The 27,442-nt window shown below is 39.6% G+C and overlaps 2 protein-coding genes across 6 annotated transcripts; one reads left to right on the forward strand and one right to left on the reverse strand.

Moving 5' to 3' along the window:
- Positions 1-266: 266 nt before the first annotated feature.
- Positions 267-12,650, reverse strand: sertm1 (serine rich and transmembrane domain containing 1). The gene is made up of 2 exons (XM_042499351.2): positions 12,306-12,650; positions 267-1,140 (listed from the first exon to the last, which is right to left on the reverse strand). Exon 2 carries the CDS (start codon positions 1,133-1,135, stop codon positions 794-796), a length of 342 nt encoding a protein of 113 aa, XP_042355285.1. The 5' UTR covers positions 1,136-1,140; positions 12,306-12,650; the 3' UTR covers positions 267-793.
- Positions 1,135-27,024, forward strand: ccna1 (cyclin A1). 5 transcript variants are annotated; one of them, XM_088088790.1, is made up of 12 exons: positions 1,135-3,954; positions 5,755-5,784; positions 6,867-6,963; positions 7,262-7,342; positions 23,400-23,558; positions 23,672-23,891; positions 23,982-24,097; positions 24,224-24,450; positions 25,461-25,665; positions 25,800-25,913; positions 26,016-26,149; positions 26,326-27,024. In XM_088088790.1, the coding sequence occupies exons 4-12, from the start codon at positions 7,292-7,294 to the stop codon at positions 26,375-26,377; spliced, it is 1,278 nt and encodes a 425-aa protein (XP_087944916.1). In that variant the 5' UTR covers positions 1,135-3,954; positions 5,755-5,784; positions 6,867-6,963; positions 7,262-7,291; the 3' UTR covers positions 26,378-27,024. The 5 variants fall into 5 exon arrangements, with proteins under 5 accessions (XP_087944916.1, XP_087944917.1, XP_087944915.1 ...); XM_088088791.1 differs by lacking the exon at positions 6,867-6,963 and having other exon boundaries at positions 5,755-5,839; XM_088088789.1 differs by lacking the exon at positions 6,867-6,963.
- Positions 27,025-27,442: the final 418 nt, after the last annotated feature.

Below are 27,442 nucleotides of genomic sequence, written 5' to 3' on the forward strand. Positions count from 1 at the left end.
AAAATAATCAGTTTTACTTCAGTAGCATTTTCCATGTCAGACTTTTTCTTGTAACAGAGTATTTTCACAAGGTGGTGTTAGTACTATTATTCAAGTAAAGGTTCTGCATACTTCCTTCACTACTGCACATCAGAACGTCTTATGTTCTTTTCCACTTTTGAAATCATGAAGCAATTTAATATGTATGCAGCTTTTAGGATATCTCACCCTTTGTCATGGTAAAAGCCTCCTAAAGTCTTATCAGACACCTGAGACACAAGCATGCATTTCTGTACAAAGTAATGGGCTTTAATATTATTGGAATTCTGATTTTACAACATAGACTGCAGACATTATGAGACATGCTGTGCAAACTTGAATATTATTGTCCTGCGGTAAACATGACAAGTACAGTACAAGAAATGAACTCTACAAAAACATAACGATTATAATGCACAGGGAAAGCAGTTTCTTGGGTTATTTGTCTTCGTTGCTGAAATGAGGCAAGAAGAGTTCAGTGACTCTCACCCCTCAAGACCTCCTCAGCTATATTTCCCCTGTGCCTGTGGAAAAATTGTATGGACACACAGTTATTGTACCACTGGGATTAGAATATGCATGCATGGAGTGCACAATAATGCCGTGCCGTCAGCTTCTTTGCGGCTGACAGAGTGTTTTTGTGTTTGTATGTCACAGTGAGGAGGTGCTAGGCCTCCATGTGCTTTGTGTGTGTGCATGCTTGCCGGCTGTTTGCACGTAAGCATGCATGCACAAGGATATGCACATGGACACATGTCTGTGCGTCCCATCTCCCTCAGGTGGACAGTGAGGAGATAGTGGACCTCTGAGACGAGATGCTGCAGATCTCCATGTTGGTAAAGGAGCTCCCTCCCTCGCTGCTGCAGTCGGGGACAGACGAGGAGGAGGAGATGATGTTCTTCAGCCTGTGCAGGGAGATGATGAGCAGCGTCAGGAGGAACACCAACAGGCCAAGGAAGAGCCACACGTAGACGTAAACGTTGCCCGGACGTCCTGGCGAGGAGGCGGCTGCAGACGTGGATGCAGAAGTTGGGGAGAAACGCAGGAAGGTCCCATTGTCTATTGGAGAGATTGCAGTCTCATTGTGGTCCACCAACAGGACGTCCATCCCTGACATCCTGGCTGGTGTTTGGCACAGATTTGCATGAGAGAAAAAGAAAGATGAGTGAGAATTACTGTGAAACAATAGAGAGACACTTCAACATTCATAATTTAAATGGCCTGAAGGAGAAATTCTCTTTTGTGTGCTGAAGCTGCCACAGATTTACTTTCTCCCCTCGGGACACTTCAGCATGGCAGATGCTTGCTGACACAAGCTTTCACCCTCATCCACAGCTTTGGCTGAGATTAAGAGGAAGACAGAGAGCACTTCTGCAGCTCTGATTCAGGGCCAACAATTTACTTCAAGAGTCCCTAGATACAAAACACTTCTATGAAATAATGGTTGAAAATAATAATCATTACTTTTTGGCCTTGTGGAGCACCACATGAAAATTAAGAAACACGAAATTGATTTGCAAATTCTCATATATTATTAATAAAAAATATATGACTGTGTTAACTAAGGTGCTTGACCTTGCCCATTTACCATCAGTCTGCCAAATAAATGTCTGAAATTATTTTTTAGGGCTACAGCTTATAAACTGCAGATAAAAATATTTGCATGTGTTAGCAGCAATGAAACGAGAAAAAGGTGCAAACATGTTATAATGTGTGAAATACCCCAAATATGCAAGTCTAGGTTATTTTATTCCGCTACAAACAGAATATGATACTTTAAAGTGGGCAGTTGCAGAAATGTTGTTTGACCCTTTGAAACCTGAGCAAATGGGTATTATTTGTTTCAAAAACACGGGAGAAGGCAAAGAGGAACTTAACCCTTTGAAATCTGGATTGACATTGGTTTGTTGTGCTGGATTCAGATGCCTTTCACAAGTTTTTTAATCTTTGAACCCTGAGCAGTTTGGTTGGGTTTCTTTCATAACATGGCAAAAGGCATATATGGCCCAAAAATTAACAAAATAATTAGTAAAAAAGTTCAAATAAAATTACATGAAAATAAGCAAAAACAAACAAAGGAAAAATGAAAACAAACAATAAAATGACCTATGAGAAAGTGCTGGAAAAAAATCTGTATTTTTGAAAAAATATATTTTACTATATTTTCTTCCTACAACATAATTTCATATAACCTTTTATATTCATGTGTATTGTTTTCTGGGTGTTTTTCCATATTTTGTAATTATCCCCCCTCCTTAAAAAAAAACAAAAAACATTTTTTGGTAATTATCTTGTCCCCTTTTTCTAATTTCTTAGAATTTATGGGACATTTCTTGCCATATTGGCCATTGCCTTTTTCCCCATTTTTTTGAAAAATCAAAATAAAAAAATAAAACCAATTTTCTCAGGTTTTAAAGAGTTGAATACCTTAGGAAAGACACCTGAACGCAGCAAATGATGTCAATCCACTTTAAACACTAAAAATTTGTGCAATGTAAATATTTATAATGATAAGGACAACTTTCTGGTTTATCAAAAAATAAAAAATGAAAAATCCCATGTATGCTACTCCTCTGTGTTCATCAAATAAAAACTGCGTCTCTGGGAGTATGACAGATATAAGGAGCAGCACTGAACACACTATATTGAACAGTAACAGCAGGGGGAGTGCTTGTCCCGTTGAATGCCTGTCAGGTTTGGTGCCTGGAGCCCGATGTGCTCATAAAGGAAGGCATCCTTATCTGATGAAATTAAACTCCTCATAATCAGCTTTCACAAAGACAGCTGAGAGCCAACCCTCCTCCACTGCATATTAATACTGCTAATAATGTACCACTGCAAATTGCTGCATGGCACGAAAGTGACCAGAAGATGTGACTGAGCATCGTAGTGTAGAAATGATCAGTCTTATTGTTATAGTGAGGCAGAGGGGATGTGAGGCTGTTTTGTATTTTTAGGGCCAGCTTTGTGTCTTGACTTGATCTATGACAGTGGAGAAAGACACTTCAAAGGGAGGAATGATTGACCATGACCAGAATGAAAGCACAGGGTCAGCACACCCTCTCTGCCTCACAGTGATGTGTGCTCATTTCTCTATTATCCGCCAGCTCTCCCCTCCTTCCTTCATGGTTATGCATTTCACCATGGACCATATGTGCGCCTGGTCACATTATATTCATGGGGGTAAAACTATATTAACCACACCTTCCCCACGAGCCTTTGAGATGCGATACAATACAATAACTGCATGTGTGGCCCCTAAAGGCTTAACCCATTTGAAACCTGGGCAAATCTGTTTGATTTCTTTCAAATACATGGAAAAGGGGCCATGAGCAAGTAAGGAAGAAATGACCAAGAGATTGTCAAGAAAAAAAAACAAAAAAACAAACAAAAAACCCCCCCTAACAAACAAAAGATGTGAAAGTCGAATACATAAATAATGGCCTTGAAAACTGCTTTTAAATAGATGTATAGTTTGCTGGAATTGTTTCCTAGCGTTATTAAAAATAATTTTCTAAATCTACTTATTTCTTACAATTTGCCGGACACTTCATGCCAAGTCCCCCCTCCTTTCCCATGTTTTTCTAAAAGAAATTGCACCAATTTTCTCAGTTTTCAAAGATTTGATTAATGTGTCGCAATGCAGCACAAGAAAAGTGGTGACGATGCAATTGTGATTTAAGGTTTAATATACAATTTTGAGTACTTTATGAAGTAGAAGACGGTAAAATTAGGTCATTTTGTAGTTTTACTGTGCTTTATTTACTATGTGTGTCTGTGGTAGTACACGAGTAGGTCAACAGAGGGCGTTCAGAGCTCAGCTACCTCAACATAAAAAACAAAAAAACAGCCTCGTTCACAGTCAAGACCGATACATAGCCGCACTCATGAACGCCGGTGTCTCGCCGACTATTGTTATAAAAATGCTTTGCACAGGTAAGACTACCATAATGCGACTGTTACCGTGACAAAATACATCATCAGGTTTTGTAAACACTACAAACATTTGTTCGGCGCTGACCTAATGCAGCGAAAGTGAGTTAAATATGTGGGGCTGGGATACGTGTATATGTTGGAAGCGTTAGCGATTAGCATTCGCAGGCTATGTAATGCTAGCTGTTAGCGGTTAGCATTAAGCTAATAAAAGTGTTAGATAGGTCATTAGGATTCCCCAAAGCACGGTAAAATGTTAAGTTAATGGATACCAACCATAGGAGTTTGTTTGGTGTTACTTGATAGGTTTTTATTGTGATCTTTAAACAGTGTTTTGTGTTTGGAGTATGTTAAATCCAACTACATTGTTACAGTCAGCTAGCTAGCACAGTTAACACTGTCAGTTTGTAGCAGATTAGTCAACCTAAAACAGTTGATAGGGGAATTATGTGGATTATGGAGAATTTTGCTCATGCATGTTGTAAAATATTGTTGTAGCCTGTATAATTTATGTAGTTTTTGTATTTTTGGAGCACTAAACAGTTTTTACTTTTGCACTGTCAGAGAGTGTGGGTGCAGTAAAAAGCCTTTACAGTGAAGTATTATAAGTTTATAGTAAGACTGTGGAGGATCAGGAGGTCAAAAGTGATAGCAGAGCTGATGTGCATTGTGCTAAATGGGTAGTTTGGATTGCTCTGGTGTGGGCATGTATGGGGTACTTATCCATAGTCACTGTGTTATCTACAGTGGATGTCTGTCGGCACACCTCCAGTTTGGAGAAGCAGGCTGGATTCTGACATGGAAGCTAAGCAATGCACTGCTGTGGATGGGGGTCAGCAACAGTGTCTAAATGTATGAATGTATTTTAGCCAGTCCCTCCTAAAAAAATCTTCATCGGGTTAAGCATACGCCATACTGAAAGTATTTTCACCACTATTTGTCAGACAGCCTGCTCTGACAGGGAAGCTGATAACGGCATTAGTTCCCTGTTTTAACAATTAGCTACAGACACATTCATCAATACAGTACAAACAACATTTACATGTAGTGGATTGAAGTGGGTAAAGGCAAATTCTAAAACAGCTAGCACACTCCAGAAAATTACATCACTCTGTAATGCAGCATCTAAAACCAGGAAAAGACAACACTTAACAATACTGAAAATCTTAATCTAGTCTCATATCACAGTATTGCCATAGACTAAGTAACACTACACATAGACAACACATTGCCCAGCCCTAGTCCCTATAATAAGTAACAATAGGCTGATTTAAATGCGTTGCACCACTTTGGACCGAGAAGTTAATTCTGTGCCTGTAACACTTGTCAGTGTTGGTACAAAACTTTTCTTAATCTTCTATTGAGCAATGTCACTTTTGAAGCTTAAGCAAACCACTCTGTCCCCAAACTCTTTTCTTCTTCACTTATTTGCTCTCTTTTATTCTCCCCGTTTGTCGCTCTCTGGGTGATACAGTTGACAAGAACTCTGCTCTCTTTAATTTGCGGCCCACTGTACCTTCAGGGAGATACACAGCATTAATGAAGAGGGAAGAGTTAGGCAGCTCTCTCTCTCTTATGATTGCATGCTCTCTTGCCCCAACTCTGTTTTCTTTATCAAATACTCCCAGTGGTGTTCCCAGCCCAATGAAAAACTGTCTTGTCACTTTTGTTGACTTATATGCTCTCTTTCTCTCCTGCAGTTTTCTTTTGAGTTGAAGTATTGATCACAGCACATGCATTGCCCTTCCTATCCTGTGCTGTCCTCTAATGATTTATCTTTTCTGTTTTTTTTTTCATCCTCAGGCCGCACTGACTTGACCATCTGGATTTCAGGTATACTAACAAGATTTTCATTCAAGGTTTTTATCACCGATGGTGGCAAAAAAAGGTACAACTGTAATTTTGTATCTCCAATTTCCACCTCAATTTTACTCTTGTAATTTCAGCTGAAAATGTGTCAACCACTAGTCATGTGCTTGTCAGAAATGACCATAAATGTGACACCGGTGCCCAGCCTGCTCGCTCATCTCTCTGCCCTAATTCGTTCCCCTCCTATCTTTTTCCCGCTCTGTATTGGTCGCTGTCATTAATGATATGTTGTTTTCCAATCTGTGATGAAGCTTGTTCATCGTGAGCTGAAGTGGCTGATAATTGGGCTTAATGATGCTTTTTGTATCCAGGCAACAGTGTACGCTCAGTTCTTTTTCAGGCTAATCTACTTTAAGAGGTCAAGCCATGCAGTCCCGCTGAGGCTGAAGAGGTCAAAGATATGCTCGCACACATACATCCGCCTACGTCAAATAAATACCAGTAGTTATTTTCCTTAGGAATAGCTACAAGCGTAATACAGAGTACACCAAGGGCTAATTGGGAAAATGATGCATCCTTTTTGAGGATAATTATATAAATGCTGAAAATGGCGTGGCTTTATATGTGATTGAGGTATCACGACATGTTGACTGAGTTTATTCAGGTCTCCAAATGGTCAGTAATGGTATGCATGCTTCCTGCTGAGCAACACAGTGTAACCTAACATCAGACACAAGTAGCAACCTCTGTGACTGAAAAATAAAGCCAACATGGAAGTGCCAAAAACTGCAGTTCCTAGATTGGCTACTGAAGACTGGCTGCAGAAGCCAATCACTCCTGTAGACACAAATATTTAAATGCCCAATTTTACAGCAGAAATTAACATGTTTACAGCCTGGGACAAAAAATGGTTTTGGGTTCTCTGTAGCTAATTCTCCCCTCCACAACAACTGTAGAGGTGGTGAATTTTTATAGAACTCACCCTTTTATTTTATTAAGGCTCAAAGTTACGCATTATCATAAGGGGGCCACTTCAGTGACAAGCTGTCTGCAGACTATCTTTGGGTTCTTAGTCAGATCTACTCTTCTCTCCTCTACAACTCCAGCCTCTTGCCCAGATATAGTCACTCTCGCTCCAAAAAAACAAGATGGAACTGGTCAAAATGCCAAACTTGAGGCTTCAGAATCAGAGTCTCCAAACCAGTGAGTGACATCTCGGTAGCTATGACCATTATTTTGACCGTTTAGGGTCAGGCACCAAGAAAAACAGTGTTTCACTGCAACACATCATGTGTAGGAAGGGAGTGGTCGGAGGATTTCTTTGTTGAACCTCTAACTACACCCAACAGTGATCACGGTGTGCTGACCACACCTCACCTTTACATCACCACAGCAAGGAGAGAAGTTAAACCACTTAGCAGCAGCAAAAATATTTTCATTTATCTCAATTTTCCTCTAAATGTGATGGATTTACTCTTCTTCAATATGTTATTTTCTCCAGTCATGCTTTGCTCGCTACACGTTCGGCTGGATGAAGTCACTCGCTGATCCCCAGTCTCCATGCTGCTTCTTCGTTGCCCAGGTCAGGACCTTTGAATCAGCGTACTCCACAGATTTGACTGATGCATCTTCGGTTTCTCTGTTGACAATCCAGTTATCTAGTGAGCGCCTTGGGTGCCATTAACGCTGTTGTCAAACAGTTTTCCAGCATTGTCAAGCTTTGCACCGCAACCAATGAGGAGTAATAACAAAGGTGACTGCTATAGACAAGATAAGAGACGCTGCTATCGAGGCTGTTCTAAATGGATGAGTCTTCCCAATATTGCCTGACATTGTAGTTTGTTTTTACTTTGCTTTGTCCCACTCTTAAAACCCTGGCAAAATCAGTACATTGACATGGCTACGCATAAGTGTGTACTTATAATGATGTTAGATTCAGGGAAATATGTTGGTCTATAGGGTGGTTTATTAGGGAAAATTGAATCCCCCAATGAAATCGGAGTGAAGGCGATGTGAGATTGAAGACGGAAACGGGTTGTAACTAGTTGACAATTCTGTCTGACATCAGGCAAGATTTTTTCCACATCCCAAAGACTAGTGTGACTTTGGTCAGTTCTTTGGTCAGCTAAGTTTTACTACATTTCTTATCTGAGACTGAGAGAATACATTTCTGCGCTCTTGAAGATAGACTTGATTTTATTTCTTTGTGCCTCATTTTTATCTCTGTCCCATTTAGCTGTAATCTCACTTGTTCCCCAGTTTCTGTAACGGGAGTCTGGCTTATCTTCAGCTGTTTCTTAACCCCTAGTGTTCGCGGAGACCTTGGGTCTTCTTAAACAATGCTTTTAAAAAAAGAAAACAAAACAAAAAAACCCCATAAAAATTAGTTTATCAGCTTAATACCTAATGACTTTTCCTAAATTTCTGAGGATTGCTTCTAAGCATGAACATTCATCAACAACTCGGTCTCATTTCCAACTTGTCAAATACCAACTCTTGGCTGGTGGCTCTTAGCGTTGGAGACTGACACAGGGGGGGCACCCTTTAGCAACAGCATGAGATGCCCCAGGTGGTGGATTTTTTTTTTTTTTTACAACTGCCGTAGTATAAACAGTGGGAAAATCTGCAGAGGATTGGCTGGTGTGGAGGTAAATGGGACAGACGAGCTCTGGACTTTCACCTGGGAGGCCGCTTTTTGTTTACAGTGTGAAACCAAAAGTCAATTGAGTTATTTTTAATAACAATATAGTGAGCCAGTATGCGTAGCATGATGTTGTCACTTGATGTTACATTAGGTTAATAGCAAACAAACGTATTTTAAGCCAAGCCATGTTTTTTTCCCTGAAAGCATCCATGTGCTTGTTGTCTAAACTGAGGAAAGTAAACATAAAAATGTAGGGTTTTTTTTACCGGCCCTCTAACATTATTTTGAAGAGATTGCAAACATTTGATAAGCAGAATCTGTATATTTCCTGTGAAATGAGCTTGTGTTGTCATTAAATTTGAAAGCTTATTTGGTGGCAAAAGGAATGTCTACCACTCCAATATTTATTGGAACCCCATATATACTGGGTTTTATTAAGGTAAATTTGGGAAAAAGTCACAAAAGTCTGTAAATAATGTGCAATTAATGTTATTTGTACAAACAGAGCAGAATGGTCTGCGGGACCTCAAATTACCGGGAATTTAAGCCATTGTCGACATAACCAAAGGGTTTAGGTCTGACACGGAGGTCCTCTGGGATCTCTGAAGTTCTGCTATAGTTGCTCTCTGACATTGCCAGTTTTTAAAGTTTAATTGAGACCATGTATAGCTGCCGCTTGCTCTTCTTGCTGTCATTCTTCATCTCACAGAGGAAAGGAAACTCACTCAGGTGTGATCTCAGCTGCTCCTACACTTCTCTCTTGAGCTGATGCAGCCTTTTTTCCATCGGATAGCTGGTCCAGGATAATAAAGACTGCTGGAAGCTGCTTCTCTGAGAAGAGGACATCACAGCCTGATGTTTTTTGACTTGCATTTACTTGACTTGGCTTACGTCTCGCTCCTTCTTTAACAATTCAACATAGAAGACCTGTCTCTTTGTCAGTCCCCGTAAGGGTAATGTGGAGTTCAGGCATTTTGAGACAGTTCTGCCTCTCGGCCTCCTCACTCTATTTCCTCCCGAGTCTTTCAGCCTGGAGCTCATCAATGGGTCCTTGCAGAAATGCCCTTCCTTTTCACTTCCAGCTATGAGTTTTTTTATGATTATATATTTCAGCTTTTTCAATGTCAGCATTGCCCTCTCGGCTACATCAGGAGCTTTTAATATACTCTATACAGCCTCGGCTATCTTTGCTGAACACTCTTCAAACCAGGCTGCCTTGAGAAAATTTCTCTACATGAGTTCCACGACTCTCTTCTTACTCTACTCCACTTCTGATGATTTGGTCTTGTTGAGCATATGTTTTGTCCACCGCCAGTCTGTATCAGTGACAGTGAGCCTTGACTTCTAAAGCTCCCTTTTGTCTTGATCAAACTCTTTCCAAAGCTGCGCAATCACTCCTCGAACTCATCCTCTGATGGTGGAGTGTGTTCAGCAAAACTCCTCCTGAGACATCGTGCCGTGAAGCTTCCTCTGCTCCACTTTCTCAATCTGTTCCTCACCCTCCTTCATTTTTCTCTTCATCTCACTAAAATCTTCCTCACTGTCAGTATTCAGTGGATACTTAGCACAATTTGTCTTATCTAAAGAGCTCTGTCCACAAAAATATCCTGTGCTCTTATTGGCTGCAGTATATTTTGTGGTTGTATGGTCTTGTATGTATTTGTATAGAGTCTTTTGCACAACATGTGTTTTTAACTACGTTTTTAGACTGCCAGACATTTTTTTAAATGTAAATGATAGCAATTCTTGTACATGTCTTTGCAGGTTTATACTCTGCAGGTGTTTGAAATGTTAGAATGTGATCAACCAGCTTTAATAATATGAAAGTAAACTCATAAAATAAAGCAATTATTGCTGTTTTCAGTGATTAGATTGTAATAGTTTGTTATTTGGTATAGCTGAAACCACATTTAATCTATTCAATTTCTATCTTTTTATTGCAAGAATTTACATGAGTCTGGCTTCACTTCTAAATGTATCATTTTTTTGCATTATTGTTTGTTTTTTTTACAATCACAATAACTTGTCCATTCAGGGATAAGCAGAGACAACATAGCCTTGGACCTTGAAGTGTTTGTAATTGAAACCTTGACTCTATCAAATAATGAAAATAGGCCTGGCCATAACTAGCATTTTTTTACAGTCTGTGCATGCAGCACATGCAAATATTTACTAAACCATAACCTCCCAAATGAACACAGTCTGTTGTTTTGTTCAGATCTGGTATTAGCTCTTCACTTCATGCATAATGGACAAGATCGATGTGTGGCAAAATGTCATGGCATTTGGCTCATATTCTTTTGTGCATGTGTGTGTGGGTGCATGTGTGTGTGCATACTTTCTCATAGTGTATTCATGCCACATGCCTGAAAGACAGACTCAGCCAATAGCAGGGATATCTATTGATTGACACACATGCATATATGTGGAAATATGCACAAGCATACAAATCCACCTCAAACAACAGATTGCCAGGAGATAAACTCAGCCTGAATTTCAAACATGTTAGATATTTCACATGCGGAGCCAGATCAGCTGAAAACAGACCTGAGGCTCAACCACATGAATTCCAAATCGCCTCTGCAGCCCCAAATACCACAGATAACCCACTTAGGGGTCAGAGATATGCAGGAATGATGAAAGTATGAAGAAAGTGATGCTCCAATGTGCGTCAGAAGCTCTCAGCCACCCCCACCCCCCCACCCCCCTTTTTTTTCCAGGACACTAATCTGTTTTTCTTGAGTGTTGATTGTTTTAGTATTTACTTTAAAATTGTGTCCCTCTTAAAAAACTATTGACAAATATAAATACAAGCAATGTATGCCGGACTCCAAATGTAGAAAAACAGGTTGAATCTTAATAAATCCACAAAACAATAAACTAATGTTTTTATTCATTGCTTTTACATTTGAATGATGAAAATCTCACACCGCACCTGAGTGCACTTGAAACGCCACCAGGGGTCGAGCACCACTGTTCAGGCTTTGTCTGAGATAATCAGTGTATGAAAGCGGGGATTTCAGAAAAGCTAGACTGTAATAAGACCTTAAAGGGCTTACTATAATCGACAGAAAGATAACAGGAGTGGGAACCTGAGAAACGGTGATTATTACAGATAGGAAATATTGGAAGATATTTTGGTCAGTGGCCAGTGTGGATAATGAGCTCTTTTGCTTTGATGTCTGAGTGTTTGTGTCTGTGTGAGTTCATCCCTGTGGTGAAGTGTATTTTTACACCTCGTTCTCATATCTGTTAATTACTCCTGCTACTTCTGAGTGCAGTTGCCAATATATTTGATACTGATTGTATGCAGCGTTATCATGATGAGTGAGACATCATTTTAAACTCAGACACATGCTGCTCTTGTTCTCATTGCCTTGAAAGGACACTTTTTTTATGTCCTCCTTCCTCCCCCTCAATCTGGGGGCACAATTGCTTCACTCATCACTCACCTCTTCCCTCTTTTTCTCAACTGCCACATAGGAAGCCCGCTTATTTCCCTAGTTAGTGAATGAATGTATACATAAATTCCTTCCCCACCACCATTATCCTTTCCTGTAAGTCTCATGGAACATTTATAACTTTCTCCTTCTTCATATTACTATATCATCCTCCTTTTATGTCTTCTTTTTCCATCTCTGTAACAATGTTTGCTCTCACGACTGCTCTGCAGGCAGTGATAACACATTGAGTAAAGTTGCTGGCAACTGCAAAGCGACAGATGCATTAGAGATGAATAATGGCTCTTTGTATTCAGATGGAATCCCCTCTTACAGAACAGATTAACGCCGTCCTCGTTCTGTCTCCCTCTTTAAAACAATTTGGAAACATTTCATAAAAAAGCACCGCAAAGCATCAGCAGCATACATGAAATTGTTAAAAAAAAGGAAAAGTTACAGACCTATTTTTTAATGTGTGAGGCAGGTGTTCCTCGCTCACGTCGTGCAGAAATCCATTCCGTTGTGTTTGGTGTTTTCAGCCGAGCAAACCAGATCTGTTGCCCCTGAGATCTTCCTTGTGAGTCTGTCCGCTCTCTCCCTCTCCCCCTCTCTCTTTCTCTGTCATTCAGTATGACACACACACACACACACACACACACACACACACACACAGAGGCACTACAGCCGGAGTAGACACTGTCAGATGTGGATCCTCTCTATGAATGGGCTCACATTCAAAAGGAAACACACGCATGCACAAGGTCTGTAACTGAGAGGCTGTAACTAATGAATTTTGTTTTTTTTTACTTGAGAAGTGGTGTAGAGGAAAGAAGAAAGAGAAGAGAGGGAGTAGAGCTTGCTCTAATCCCATCCCCTCTCTCTCTGTTGTGACTCCCTCGGTCTCTGCCCTCCCACTTTTCTCCCTGCTGCTCATCACCTTTCAATAATGATCCTACGAACAGTCAAATCTATTCTGTCTTTTGTGCTCTCTTTTTCGCTCAGCAAATATGCCTCACAGTAAGCGAGTTAGGACAGGAAAATTATTAGATCAATCCACATTAGGCCAGATAAATGTTTTGATAATTGACAAATAAATCAATATTTGTCATTACATGCACACCTTCCCACACACCTAATCAACCCTTTCTTTGGCTTGTCTCTAGTGTTTGTGTGGGGGTATGGCCTTGCTCTCAGCTGTCAGCAAACTGCGTCAGTAAACAGTATCCAGCGGTGAGCAATAACTGGATGTCGTGTGCTGGCGAACCCCAGATTGACAGATGATTGAAAAATGGCGACCAGAGAAGAAAGAAACGTACTTAAAAGCCTCTTATTTTTTCAGCCCAGTGCTTCTTGCCTCTCTTTATCCTAAAGCTTGTTTTTTTACTTCCCTCTATTTCAACAATAAGCTCTTAATCCAGAAATAGTGTTCAATTTGCTTTGCAGAACATGCTGTCAACGGTTTCCATAATTCATAATTTCTCTGATAGAAATTAGGCTACTTTAAGTTGAGAAAATATATTTTTGTAATTTGGGTGAACCCTTTAAAGTGCTTGACTATGATTGCACATGGCTCATTTTACAATCATACCCTCCAAATAAAGTTCAGTCTCCTCTGATCTAAAATAAATTTTGCTCATGACCCTGAATCTCACATAGGCTATGAGCTTGTTAGCACCTTAATCATATTCATGAAGGTGTTAATCAAGTGTCACATGACACCTGTCCCCGCTCTGTGAAGGGGGAAAGGCGCCCTCCTCTTTCACAGATGCCTCTGTCCTCCACCATCTGCCCGCTGACATAGGCACCAGAGGGGAATAGCAGCACTGGAGAACAGAGAGAGTAGAGATGAGAGGAAGACGACTTTATCCCACATCCGAATCCAACTTACATCACATGGTTCATATTCATGTGTACTTCACACAAAAAATGTGACAGGTCTGGGAATCATCCGATGAGCACAAGCTATATCCGTTTGTGAATATTTTCTTAATCTGAACTACCCAAAGGAAAAAAAAAAATGTTGATAAATATTTTTAATGAGATGCTGTAGGCTGCTTCACTGGTGTTGACTGTATTGAGGGAGAAACCAAGGACAGAGTAAAGGAACATCATTTCATTATTCAAATAATTATTTCCCCTGACCCCCACTCTGCTAATCACACCCTGAAAGACTGTTTCTAAATGTATCACAGGGAATCGTTACATTCACATAATTCTTTATTTTCCTGTAAAGGGAATATGTTTGGCAAAGCTAATTATCTCTGTGTGACTACATATTCTTGTGCTGTGCAAACTCTGGTGTTAATGTGTGCTTTTGTGTTGTGATGTGTGTGTGTGTATGTGTGTGTGTAAGAGAGAGAGAGAAAGAGACGACTGAAGGATGGAGATAAGAGCTTTGGCCTCAGCTGGTTTTTGTCACTAATCCCAGAAGGCGTGGCCGCCAATTCCGTGTCATTCCCTGATATCCCAGCCTGTTCTGACTCCATGCCATCCTAACACTGCCCTTGTGAGGACACCAATCTCTGCTCTGCATGTTAATGAGGGGGAGATGTGCAGAAATGAGGGGGGTGCAAATGCATTTTGGGACTATTTTGGGCTTAAGTGTGCATGTGTATGTTTGAGGTTTTAACAAGCTCATTCTGTTGAACTCAGGGGAACAACTTTAGACTCTTAACATACAGGAAATGGTGTCAAGATATTAGTTATTAGAAGTTCTGGGTATTGTAGATGTACTACCAGATATGCCTTACATCTCTGGTAATCTGCAGCATTTTGCAAAGCTCCCCACTGCGAGAGAGGCCCACCAAAGCAAAATTCAAGACTTTGATGAGTGCAGGAAAGCTAACTTTCACTTGTCTTCTCCTTTTTGTAGGAGAAAGCATTTTTGCATCCATAATCTTGGAGAAACAATTTGATATTTTAGTTATTTTTTATGTTCAGTTTGGTTTTTCAAAGATTTTGCAGATCAGACATCAGCCGGTAAATATGTACTGGCTCCGCTCCAGCTTTTTGTCTCATGGCAGTGTCATGCCAGTCAAAAAGAGCTCCACAGATCTGTTGGCACGGAGCAGAGAAGACATACTGAGGCATAACAGTGGCACACTCACACAGACACACACAGGACAGCAGCCTGACAGGCTCGTACTTGTCTGGAATAACAATGAGAGAGATGGAAATATGATATTGGCACTGTTTGGAAAGGGGCATAAACGACAACACCCATGTACAAGAACACATGTCTGAGCAAGATGCTCAAAACTGGAATGAAATCACTGCTCTACTAAAACCTTTACTACTAATAGTCTTGGTAATTTTGTCCGATCCCTCTGAAGGGTATACACTCTAAATTCATGAAAGAAGAGAAGAAAGGAAAAAAATGTCCTCAAAGTCAGATTCATTTGAATATATGAATAATTTAGTGCACCAAAAGATTTGGGGCCCTTAAATTGCAAATAAAAAAAAGCCCTTACTCTTCAGACATTCATAATTTATATGTACCATGGCTGAGGCATGGAGAGACAGAGATATCTGATGCACAAGTTATCCATAAAAGGTATAGTTGAATCAAGGACAAAGGCTAAAGCACTTTGTCTTTTATGCATTATTACTGAGTCAATTTATGCCTTTTTACATTTCAGTCAGTCAGTGAATATTACTTCTCCCGGTCGCTCACTGTCGTCCTGTGATTCACCCCAAATACTTAATGAATCGGAAGCAGACCCCAAAAGTAAACAATTAAACTTTAATCAAAGCATTGTTGCACGATGGTGGTTATTACCACATGTAATATCCTATGAAGTCTCGCCCTCTGGTTATAGTTTTTCTTTGTCTGTGTGTGTTGTAGTATCCTGGCTTGAGCAGCATAATTATTCCACCATCATGCAAAATCTACAATAAGAGATCTCAGTCTTGACACACGCATCCCTCCTCTCTCAGAGCTTATTTTCTTTCCGTGCCCCTGGCTCATTACAATGACAGGCCTTTTAATGGAGGAGATTGGCACTGAATTTTCACATCATATCCTCCAAGAAAATGTTCTTTGATCAGCTAGAGGATCATTAAATAAAGCATTATTATAGCACAAAGACTGCGTGAAACATTTGACCCCCAGACAGCAGACAAAGTGGAACATAGATTCACTGATGGATAAATTGCCTGTTGGTTGTTTTTAAACTTGTGATCACTACTTCTCATATTTGATGTACTGTGTTGGTGTTTGTCAGTTTTTAGACTCTTCCCCTCCGCATATTAAATTATTTTGCAGTTTTTACTTCACTGATGCCCCTGCAGCTTGGCACAGATGAGTTTGAGTCTCTCTGTTCTGTGAGTTGTCTCATGTTGCTTTGAAAACTTGGATATCAAAGTGCTGATTGCCAGCCCTCTTTTAGCGCCAATAAAAGCTGCTAATTGGCCCTCAACCTTACATGACCCATCTTTTAGCAGTGTTCAGTTTAAGACCTTTTCTAAGGGGTGTTTGCATTATTCAGCGTAGCCTACACACACATACAGTCCATAACAGATGGAAAAGGAGAGCTGATTGCTTGAAAAGTTGGGCATCAGCCTTATGTTCCCTCATCACCTATGAATTTCTTCCCATCTAAATAAGGCTCCATGTGCTCACAGACCAAAGTTTCTTCAGGTACTTTCTTCCATCCCAAATCAGCTCTTATGTTCGCTCATCTCCATGTTCCCTCAGCACCAGAGTTGACCCTTCCATATCTTGGTTACAGTTACCCATATTATTACAATGATGAAAACATGACATTGATGGAGGAACTGATCTGAGGGAACGTAGGGTTGAGGGAACAGTCCTGACATAACATAGGGCTGAGGAAGCAGAGGGCTAAGTGAACAGGGTTGTGGGAACGCAGGGTTGAGGGAACATAGGACTAAGCATATTTAGGGTGAGGGAATGTAGGGCTAAGATTATTTAGATATTATGGAACATGGGGTTAAGGAACAGCGTTTGAGGTAACATAGGGCAGAGGGAACATAGGGTTGTGTAAAGAGAGCTGAACTGACAGGATTGAAGGAATATAGAGTTAGGGAACATATTTCTGAGGAAACAGGGTTTGAGGGAACAGGGCTGATGGAACATTGGATTAAAAGAACAGAGGGCTGAGGAAGCAGAGGGTTTAGGGAACATGGGATGGAGAGAACTTACTGTGGGTCTGAAGGAACATAGTGCTTAGAGATCATTGGGTTTGAGGAACAGAGGGCTGAGAGAACATAGGGCTGAGGGAACAGGGCTGAGAAAAATCAAGGTAAGGGAACATAGGCTTGCAATCAGCTAAATGTGTAACTGCGCTCTGACATTGTTGATTTCTAGACCCATTTACTAACCCGGCTGGATGATTACTCACTCTGTCTCTGAGTGGTCATGTCAGTGGAATGAGTGGAAGTGGATGATTGTAGGTAAAATGACAAATGCTAAGGAGATGAAGAGATAACTGGGAAATTACATCGGCTGTGATTCTTAAATTCGGATTAATTCATGATTAGGTTATCAGCTTCTATTCCTGCAAAAGGCAATGGGAAAATGCCCGTTCAGCATGGATAAACCTCGGCAGATAATGTGCCTTTTCGTCTCTTTATCCTGCAGGTAGCATGTTTTAGTGTTTTCTGAATGCGTTTTTTGTGCTCAGGGTGAGAGACAATCTCAGCTGTGATCCTTCCCAACAGGGGTAACACCAGTGGATGAGGGTGCCACTGAGAGATGAGACGTGTCCATCCCCAGCTGGGAGGATTTTCCTGGATGGCACAGTATTTTAGAGGTGGTGCTCAAACCTCCAAAACCCATCTGGCCCAAGCCTGTCACCAGCAATACATCACGTTAATGAAATGGCAGCAGCCCAATGCTATCTGTCACAAGCAATCTGCATCTGCTGAGGGACTGAACGGAAATGAGGAAGAGGGATAAAAGACAGAGGAAGACAGAGAGACTTTGTGTCCCCCAAGCAGGTGCTGTGTTTGTGTGTGCAAGTTTGAATGTGTGTGTGTGTGTGTGTGTGTGTGTGTGTGTGTGTGTGTGTGTGTGTGCGCGCGTGTGTGTGGGTGTGTGTGGGTGTGTGTGTTCAGTCCTGCCTTTCAGCACAGTGTGAAAAATATCGATTTTACTTTGAGAGGAGAAAATAGCCACAGCAGGCCACCATATCTTACATCTCTACTGGACCAAATAGGTGAGGATATTTAATCGGTTCCGCAGTAGAACAAAGTTCCAATGCATCTTATCTGTCAGAGAGAAAATGACTCACTGCACCTCGTCTTGGCACTCGGGGCAACTGGTATTGATAGCTGTCTCAGCTTCACAAACTGTGAAATTTCACACAAATGATAAACTTCAAATGATTGTGAAAATGTGCGCTTAACACCCGAAGAACAGCAGTTGAATTACACAAAGATTCAGGAGGACTGAGAAAGAAGTGACTTCATTATCTTTAACCGTATGATCTTCTGTGCAGATACCAGCAGAGATATTCTTGTCAAATTTAATTTAGTTGAACTGAAATATGCTTTTCAGTCATGATATTTGCCCTGTAAATACCAAATCCTCGTCAGTGCCATTAAAAGAACATTATCAAAGTGTATTTTTGGTGTTAGCTATATTTAAGTGGCCTTTTCTACTCGAAAGGGTTCGTTTTTCAAATCTATTCAGTTGTTATCACAAAGTGGGGGAGGTTTTGTAAAATACAAAGCAGTTAGATTTGTCTTTCACCCAGTTTAGCATTTTATGTAGTTTTGAATTGTGTAAATATCATAAGGTATTTTACTCTAATATAGAATTGTATTATATTATGAATTAATGGTTTTGTAGAGGTAATATACTCTGTGTCTGACATGATAATGGAAAATGATAGAGTAATGCTATTGCTTTTGTTGTTGCATAACGGAAGCTTTTACATTTTGACTCTGGAAAATGGAAATGTTGTGTTTTAATCTGGCAAAAATGATGACAAATGGTGGCACCTGGCATGTTTAAGTTTTATTCCTAAATATGATGGATTGGAACTCTAGTTCATCATATCTGGGTAAGCATTAGGATGCAACTAAAATACTGCAAAAGAGTGTTAGGGTCAGGCATAAGGGAAAAAAGAGTAGGAGTATTTTTCAAAATATTTTGCATTTCCAAAATAAAGTTAAATGTCAAGAATAAAGGCTGAATTTTCAGTATTTGTGCTAGGCACGAAAAATTAAATCAGAGAAGTTTTTCTTTTTTTTGTGGTCGAAATGTTGGGAATAAAGTCAACTCCTCTGGTCCATTAAATTATATCTTGTAGTAGAACATATCCTCTCAATATTGCATAGTATAACCATTGTTACCCTTGTATCTGTCCATTAGCAGCCATTTAAGTTTGCAAGAAATCCTTTCACATATTCTAAGTTTATATGGTTTCTCCTTTACAGATGCAGTTTTCAGCACAATCCCTTCAAAGTACCAATACTTATTAACACACTGTGTTGATAATCTACTATTTACTTAAACCGATTTCTAAAGTACTATTTCACCAATTCATCTATACAAGGCATTGTGTAGCTGCAGCCACATGGACTAATACTAGTGGTTTGATTTATTCTCCAACAATCAGCTTTAATCTTAAAATGTCAAGTTTATTTTTGACTTTATTTTCAAAATGTAAAAAAACAACCTCTTTTTTTGTCCTCATGCCTAGCTCTAAAGCTCCTTTCCTTGAACTAAATTAAAGAAAGAAAAAATTAAAAAAAAAAAATTACATTTAGTTAAGAGGTGAAACACACTGCTCTTGTCAAATGAGGAGGGTAAAAGAGTTTACAATGATAAATGCAGAAAAAAATGACAAAATTTAACAAAAGTAGCCCACAGCTGTCAGGAAAGCATAGGAGTGACGGTTGGCTGAAGGTTCAAGAAGCAGCCATGTGACCAAAAGATTGCAAATTGGAATCTGTAATCCCCTGTTGCTCCACTGGAGCTGCTCAGCAGCGGCAGCATGACAACACTTCGGTTAATGCTCCCGGGTCCTCCCAGTCTCCCACTCCTGACTCTTCAGTTTACTGCCTGTAGTTCTTGCTGTGATCGAGATGTGAAAATAATATTCATCATAATAATTTCGGGCAATTCTAAACATCCGCTTGGTTTGAAGGCAAAGAAAGATACATACCACTTTGAGTCATTTTTTAAAATCAGCTGAATATTTCACTGCTTTGCACCATCTCCCTCCCTGAGGAGTTTGAGTAAGCAAAGGGTTCGTGGTAATTTGTAAAATTAGATTTAACAGGGTCACAATGTCATATGATCAATTATGAATGCATCTGAAATTATTCCTGTTATTTGACTTCTTGGGGCTGTAGCCTCATGATACGACTTGGCGTCTAAAGTTGCATATACTGACAAGCCCTAAAATGGTTATTTGACATAACAACATGTCAGACCTCTGCTCAAATTTGCTGCAGATGAAAAGCAGCCTACCATTATTACTGAAGAGAAATCCTGCCATCTGATGGACAATGGAGAATTTACAGGCACGCTGTAGTTCGAAATCTGACAAACATGCATCTTACTATACAGTATAGACATTTTGTCCAATGCATATCTTTCTATTGTCCTCAAATATCTGGCTTTTATTACATTATTTAAAATTTTTCTGTGTAAATCACGTTTCTTCTTGTACTGTCTATGGAGGTTTTAAACTATTCTCTTGCTTTGTTAATACTTACAATATAACTTCGGAGAGGGCCCACAGGACGATATACAGGCCCATCACTGTGAAGTCTATTGTAGATGGCTGTGTATTATTCACTGTCAATACTGTTTTTCTGTCCTGTCCCTGTGTTATCTGTACCTATCTTTGGGATAGAAAATCATTGGTACTTCTTTGACATGTGATGTAACCACACAGCTTGTGCAACAGCAACAACAAAGGCAACTGCAATGACAAGTAGAGTAAATAATCCAGTTCACAGTTTAACCCCAGCTGAGGACAAAACTGACAGGAAGGCATTTAACCAGCAGCAGCATCGCTTTCATCTTTGCAACGAAAAATCATGGAAACCGGGAGAAAAACAGTGTCTATGCTCTTGTGAAACAGACAGGACATAAATATAAATATATATAACACTTTGCTAGAACAAGCAGTCCTTGTGACGCTTGGTTTAATATGGCTTGGTATTGTAGTTCTGGAGATGTGAGAAATTTTTAAACATTTTGATGACAACTAGAAAAGGTGTGAGATTTTGCTGGTGCTGAGGTTGTAAACAAATGTCTTGTATTTAATTAAATGGGTAGCTGTATACCCTATACGATTGATTACACAATTTATGGCAATTTATTGTTCAACCACATGTCTCCACATGTTTATAAGCAACAGGCCACAGATGGCTGACTCAAAAGTAGACTTGGTTATGTCATGTTATGTCACAGCTGTGGTCACCAACAGTGGACCAGCCCATGGCTTTACGCCTTACCTTTCTACTTTCTTAAATCCATCTTGTCGCTCACAGTCCAAGTGTGACACTTCCATTCTTGTCCAACAACTTGTCAACAGTCCATACGTCATTTCATGGTATGGAGATAAAAGCTCCCTAAAGTGTCTCTAAAGTGACTCACGATGCACAGCCACACCCAAAAAGTCTTCAGGTTTCTGTGCTTTGGTTTAAACACCCAAACAGGTAACAGACTGAGTGTTTTCTGCAGGAATCATGTTCAAAACCAAATGTTGGTACTAACATTGTAAAGATTGTGAAGATATGTAGGCTATAAAACAAATTATAGTTAGGAGAAAGGACAATAAAATGAATATCAGATTAAACTTGATTTTTTTTTCTAAATAGTAATAAATTTCTTCTAATGAAATCTGGAAGTGCTTTCCAATTGACAAAGGATGTAAGAAATATGTTTTTATTCTATTTTAATTTGTAAATTATAGTTTTTACAGAAATGAGGTAGATTCACAAGATTGGCTTTTTGTTAAAACATAATTTATTGGCAAAATTAAGCAAAGCATATGAAGTTTTACAGTGGATCTCAGTTATTGTGAGAACAGTAGATAAAGATAGCATCCTCAACGTCAAGTTACATCAAGTCTAGTCAAGTATTTTAATCTTTCCTAAAGACACCTAATGAATATCTGCTCCCTCAAAAAAATCACTTGTGGTCTACATGGAATAGCCATGCAACACCGTAGCCAAATCAAAGGCCTTATTGATTAAAAATAGATATTAAAAAAGTGAGGGATTCCTGACGCACGACGTCTGCTCCTGTCAGCACGTTCGTGCACGTGATTGGCCAGAGCACCGTTTGAGGAAACAGCTGATTAGTTTACAGGGAAACCTGAAGGAAACTTCCCCGCAGGATTAATAACATCTGAGACAAAACAAGCTGCTTTAACTCGCTTGAACACTGCAAGAGGTCGCTGTTTGACTCCAAATAAGATACAAACTGAGATTTACCGGCCGTTTCTCCGCTTTAGTGGCATGCACAAGTTTAACGCTTCCACCGTCCCAAACTAACGTTAAACGACGTTGATCGTGATTATGGTGAGTTTGCAGTCAAGAACAAATGATGGTCTGTTTTATATTTGAAGCCGACAGGACACTGTTGTTGGGCTGTGCTTTGTGATACACTCGAGATGCACTAAGTTTGCAGCCCTGTTTTGATACCTCTGTTGTGTGTTTGTGGTTGAGGGACTGTAGTTTAAGTCTTGTAACCATGGTAATGATGTTACTTCAATGCGAATTCCTGCTGCAGACATTAGTAGAAATTAGTGCACCCCATTTTGCATTTTACTCAACTTTATTAAAGTTTACTGCTAAATATAATTTTAATAACATACTTAAAAATACTCATTTGGTTTTCCATAATTTTCTAAATTGCAAAAACATTTTTCTGAAAATTTCGGTTTTTCTCCTTTATTTCTTTATGTATTTTTTGGACTTTTAGGTGAAAAAACTACTAATCAGTTAATCGAAAAATTAATTGGCATCTATTTTCATACTTTGTTAATCATTTCAGTAATTTTTCAGGCAAAACTGACAAGCATTCACTGATCCCACCCTCTCAAATGTCATGACTTGATGCTCCCCTTTGTCATACATGACAATTAATTGAATATCTTTGTTTGTTTTTTAATGCAGACTATTTTCACTTCCACTATTTTCTGTCATATTATTGACTTTTTTTTTTTTTAAAGAGTCAATCAATATTGACCCCGTTTATGTGCTGTGGGCTACATTGGTCAGTGAGGCCATAAAATAACCACCCAGCCAACGTGACTAACATCATCCATTCTGCTTTGGTTTCCAACAAGTAATGTATTCCTCATTACAGGATGCACATCTAACACATTGCTGTGGGTGATGTGGGTGAGGCCAGAACAACTTGCAAACCCTCAGCATTATTTTGCAACTCCTTTTGGGCCTCTGACCCCATTTGGGGAACTATAAGTCTGCTATGGGAACTGACAATACAATATTATGTGGTTCACCTTTCAGTTGTAATGTTTTATGTACTTGTTATTATTATTATTATTTTCATGAAGTATGTGTTTTCTTATTTTATTTCCCCCACCATCTCCTTTTTAAAGATGGACTTAAGCACAAATGCCCATTGTGGCAGTCACACTAGCAAAGAAAACATCCCACCTTCAAGCAAAACAGATGCACTGCAGGTCCAGAGAGCCAAGCAGAGGACTGTCCTCGGTGTCCTGTCAGAGAATGAGCAACGTGGTCGACCCTTTAGCCAGGTCGGTGAGAAGGACACAGCAAGAGAGCATTCAATTTTAAGATTCAATTTCCCATCTCAGAACATTCACATTTCAACTTAACTTTAATCATCCTGACTCCTTTCTCTTCACAGGGCAGCCAATTTTCCAAACACAGTTCGATCTCAGACAGCTCCCTGCTCGTGTTCCTCGGCCATCCCTCCAGTTCCAGCTTCGATATTTATGTTGAAGAGGCTTGTGAAGTTGTTCTTGCTGCTTCTGGTCAAGAAGTTGTTTCAGACAGCTGTTACCTTGATTCTGAAACTGATGCCCTGCAAAATGAAGATTTTAGACTCCTGCTGGAACTGAGTTCAGGTGAGTTTAACAAATACAAAAAACATCTACCAGCGTCTTTTCTTCGTTCCGTCTATTTTTTTTTTACTCAGCTGTTGATCACTCTTATAGGTTCATGCCAGGATGCTTCTGTGCAGTCTGAAGCAGATGAATCTCTGATGTCAGAGGAGGTGCTGTGTGTGTCCGAGTATGCAGAGGACATTCACCTGCACTTGAGGGAGCGTGAAGTGCGTAATTATCTGAACTATGAGCACTGGCTCATTTCCGTCATATTACTGTGTATGCATTGTAGTTATTAGGTTCTCAGTTCACTGCAAATACCTCATAGTAACTGCTTCTGTTTCTACTGCCAGTTGAGGTCCAGGCCATGGCCAGGCTACTTAGAGAAACATAAAGACATCTCCAATGGCATGCGGGTCATCCTGGTGGACTGGATGGTGGAAGTCATTGAGGAATATAAGCTTCGTTCTGAAACCCTGCACCTTGCTGTCAACTATTTAGACCGCTTTCTCTCCCTCACTGCAAATGTGAAACGGAGCAGGCTGCAGCTGGTTGGCACAGCTGCATTGATGATAGCTGCGTAAGTAAATGTGTGTGCGTCTGTATGTTAATAACCAGATACCGGATGCCAAGATGGCACCTAATCATGCCAATGGAGTTGCTTGCCTGAGACAGGTATAGCTGCAGCCACATTCTGTCTGACGCCTACACAACACGTGAAACTACAAGTTTCAAGTTTATTTGTCACATGCATGATCATACAAGTACAATGCACAGTGAAATACTTACGTACCTGAACTGCTTAAGGCCACATACATTTTTTTCCAGAAGCACAAGACAAACCCACTACTGCCACTGCCACTCTACTAAAACACCACTTGTAGTGACTAAATGAAGAGGCCAAATGTAACAATCATCCACTTCATCCATTTAATGTTACTTTATTTAGTCATTATACATGAAGATGTGATTACCATATACTGCAAATCTTATAAGTAATAACCAGACGTAGTGCTTGGGGCCTGATTTATGCTCCTAAAGATTTGCAAACATTTAAAGATCCAGTGTGAAGAATTTATTGGCATCTAGCTGAGAAGTGTGGGAGAACTAGGGTGGCCAACACAAAAACCAGAATGGATTTATCTGGAGACAGTGTTTGGTTTGTCCATTCTGGGCTACTGTAGAAACAACATGACAGACTCTGTGTAGGAGGACCTTCTCAGTATGTACTGACAAACATAAATGGCTCATTCTGGACTCCGGAATATTTTCTGTATTTCAGTTAATGTGTCTGAATAATCCCATGTGGGATGGCTCATACAAATGACCAGACAGGTAAATAAATATTGATTGATTGATTGATTGATTCGTTCATTTCAAGGTAACAAAAACACAACGATCCATATTTTCGCATGATTATAACCAATGAAAGCATACTTGTGAATGTTAAATAATGCTATACGTCCTTAAATCCCACACACTGGATCTTTAATGGTTGTGGTAGGACGCCACCTTATTGCAATGCAGTCGCGTTGATTCGGTGATTGATGACAATTACGAGCCTAATGTGTCCTGATCTGTCACTTGTAGAAAATACGAGGAGATCTTCCCTCCAGAGCTGAACGAGTTTGTGTACACCACAGACAGCACCTACACCAAGAAGCAGCTGGTGCGGATGGAGCATGTGCTCCTAAAAGTGCTGTCTTTCGAGATGGCAGCCCCCACCACAAACCAGTTTCTCCGCCTTTTCATGTCCATCCATTCTGTCTGTGCCAACACTGAGAATCTTGCCCTGGTGAGCAAAATCAATAACGCAAAAGCCAGCCAGATTATCGATTTCTGCCCCACTGCAAACTAACTTTGTAGTTAGTTTTCTATTTCCCTTGATCATATTTTTGCTCATTGATGTGTATTTTTTTCTGCTTCTAGTATGTAGCAGAGTTAAGTCTGATGGAAGTTGATCCATTCCTGAAGTACACCCCATCTATAGTGGCAGCTGGAGCCTACTGCCTCGCCACCTACACAGTGAGCAAATCTTTGTGGGTAGGTTGGTCCAGATTGTTTTCTGGGGTCTCTTTTATGAGTATTTCTCAAAGGAAGTAGCTAAAACGTGACTTTTTAGACTAATTTCTTTTCACATTTCAGCCTGATTCCTTACATGCCTTTACTGGTTATACCACGGCTGAAATTGTGCCCTGCCTGACTGATCTCCACAAGCTATACATCAGCGCAGAGAGTCGCCCACAACAGGCCATCAGGGATAAGTATAAGAGTTCAAAGTAAGGCATAGCTTAGCTTTTTTAATTAAGTTTAAATATGTATATTTATACAGCTTATGTAAACTGTGGGCCTTTGGGATCTTTCATGTGTAGCTTGTAGATTGTTTGGGTCGGTAATACATCCAGGTCACAATTTTATATCTCTAAATTGATGTCTATTATCTCTCCATTTACAGGTATTGTCGTGTTTCATTGATCACTGCACCTGCTGTTCTGCCTTTCTCATGAATAATCGCTCCACCCGTCCTCTAATACTTCTGCCAGAGCCTAATTAGATTGAGAAAAAAACAAACACACCCGATTCTACTGCCAATCCCATATATGCTTCTCTCCTCTGGACACCTAATCACTTCATGATTTTTTAATATAGTTTATGCAAATACAATTAATCATTTTGAATAAAGCTTACTTCATGACTGAAGAAATTTAATACTTGCAGGTGTTCGTGCAGAAGAGTTTGAAAACTGGCAAGTCATCAGTTTTAACATATTTTGTTCTTAAATATGTTGTATTTAAACTATGAATAACAGAACTTTGCATATCTTTAGGAGTGATGTTATACAGGAATTATGTCCATTTTCAAAATTCATATATGCTATTTCTATGGGAAAAGACAGTCAAAAAATATGAGTAGCCATAACCAACTCTCCAAATTTCACAAGTGCTGAAACTCAAATTTGTGATGTCATAGGGTCTAAATTCTTGAGCTACTCTATAGACAAATAACTGGGAAAGATGTTACAGATTGCACTAGAGTGAGCAGGGCAATTTGCTGAGTATATGAGTACAGTTTCTCTTTCACAACGGAGAAAACTACAATAGGATGAAGCAAAAAATCAGTCTCCTATTAATTGTATATGAAGCAGCTCCAGACATTATACCTGATGACATCACATGTTTGAGACTTACTTCTCTGGTTTCTGGCTTTGAGAAAATATGTTAACAAATATTAAATGAACTAACTACCCCATAGAAATAACACTGGAATTCTTAATTTTTGTGTTTTCCTTAAAAATCTCTAAAGCTTTTCAGTGAACTTTATCTCACTGTAATGCTACATGTGTGACTGAAGGGTTTTAAAAAAACTACAGTTACACTAAATTAAATAAGTCTTACTGATCTCAGATTACCTCAAGTTTTTATTTGTTTAATAGTTTGTTTTTTAAACGTATTTTTTTATTTTCACAAAAAAACATCATAGATGTTGAATTTTAGTATATGGCTTTTATTTTGAAAGTGTTGTCCGGAAACCATTTTTGTCGCTCCAGTTGGTTTGACGCTCGTGTGACGCTG

This window comes from Plectropomus leopardus, chromosome 15 (assembly GCF_026936395.1).
Source record: "Plectropomus leopardus strain MGB_pleo_1.0 chromosome 15, ASM2693639v1, whole genome shotgun sequence".
Taxonomy (NCBI): Eukaryota; Metazoa; Chordata; class Actinopteri; order Perciformes; family Serranidae; genus Plectropomus; species Plectropomus leopardus.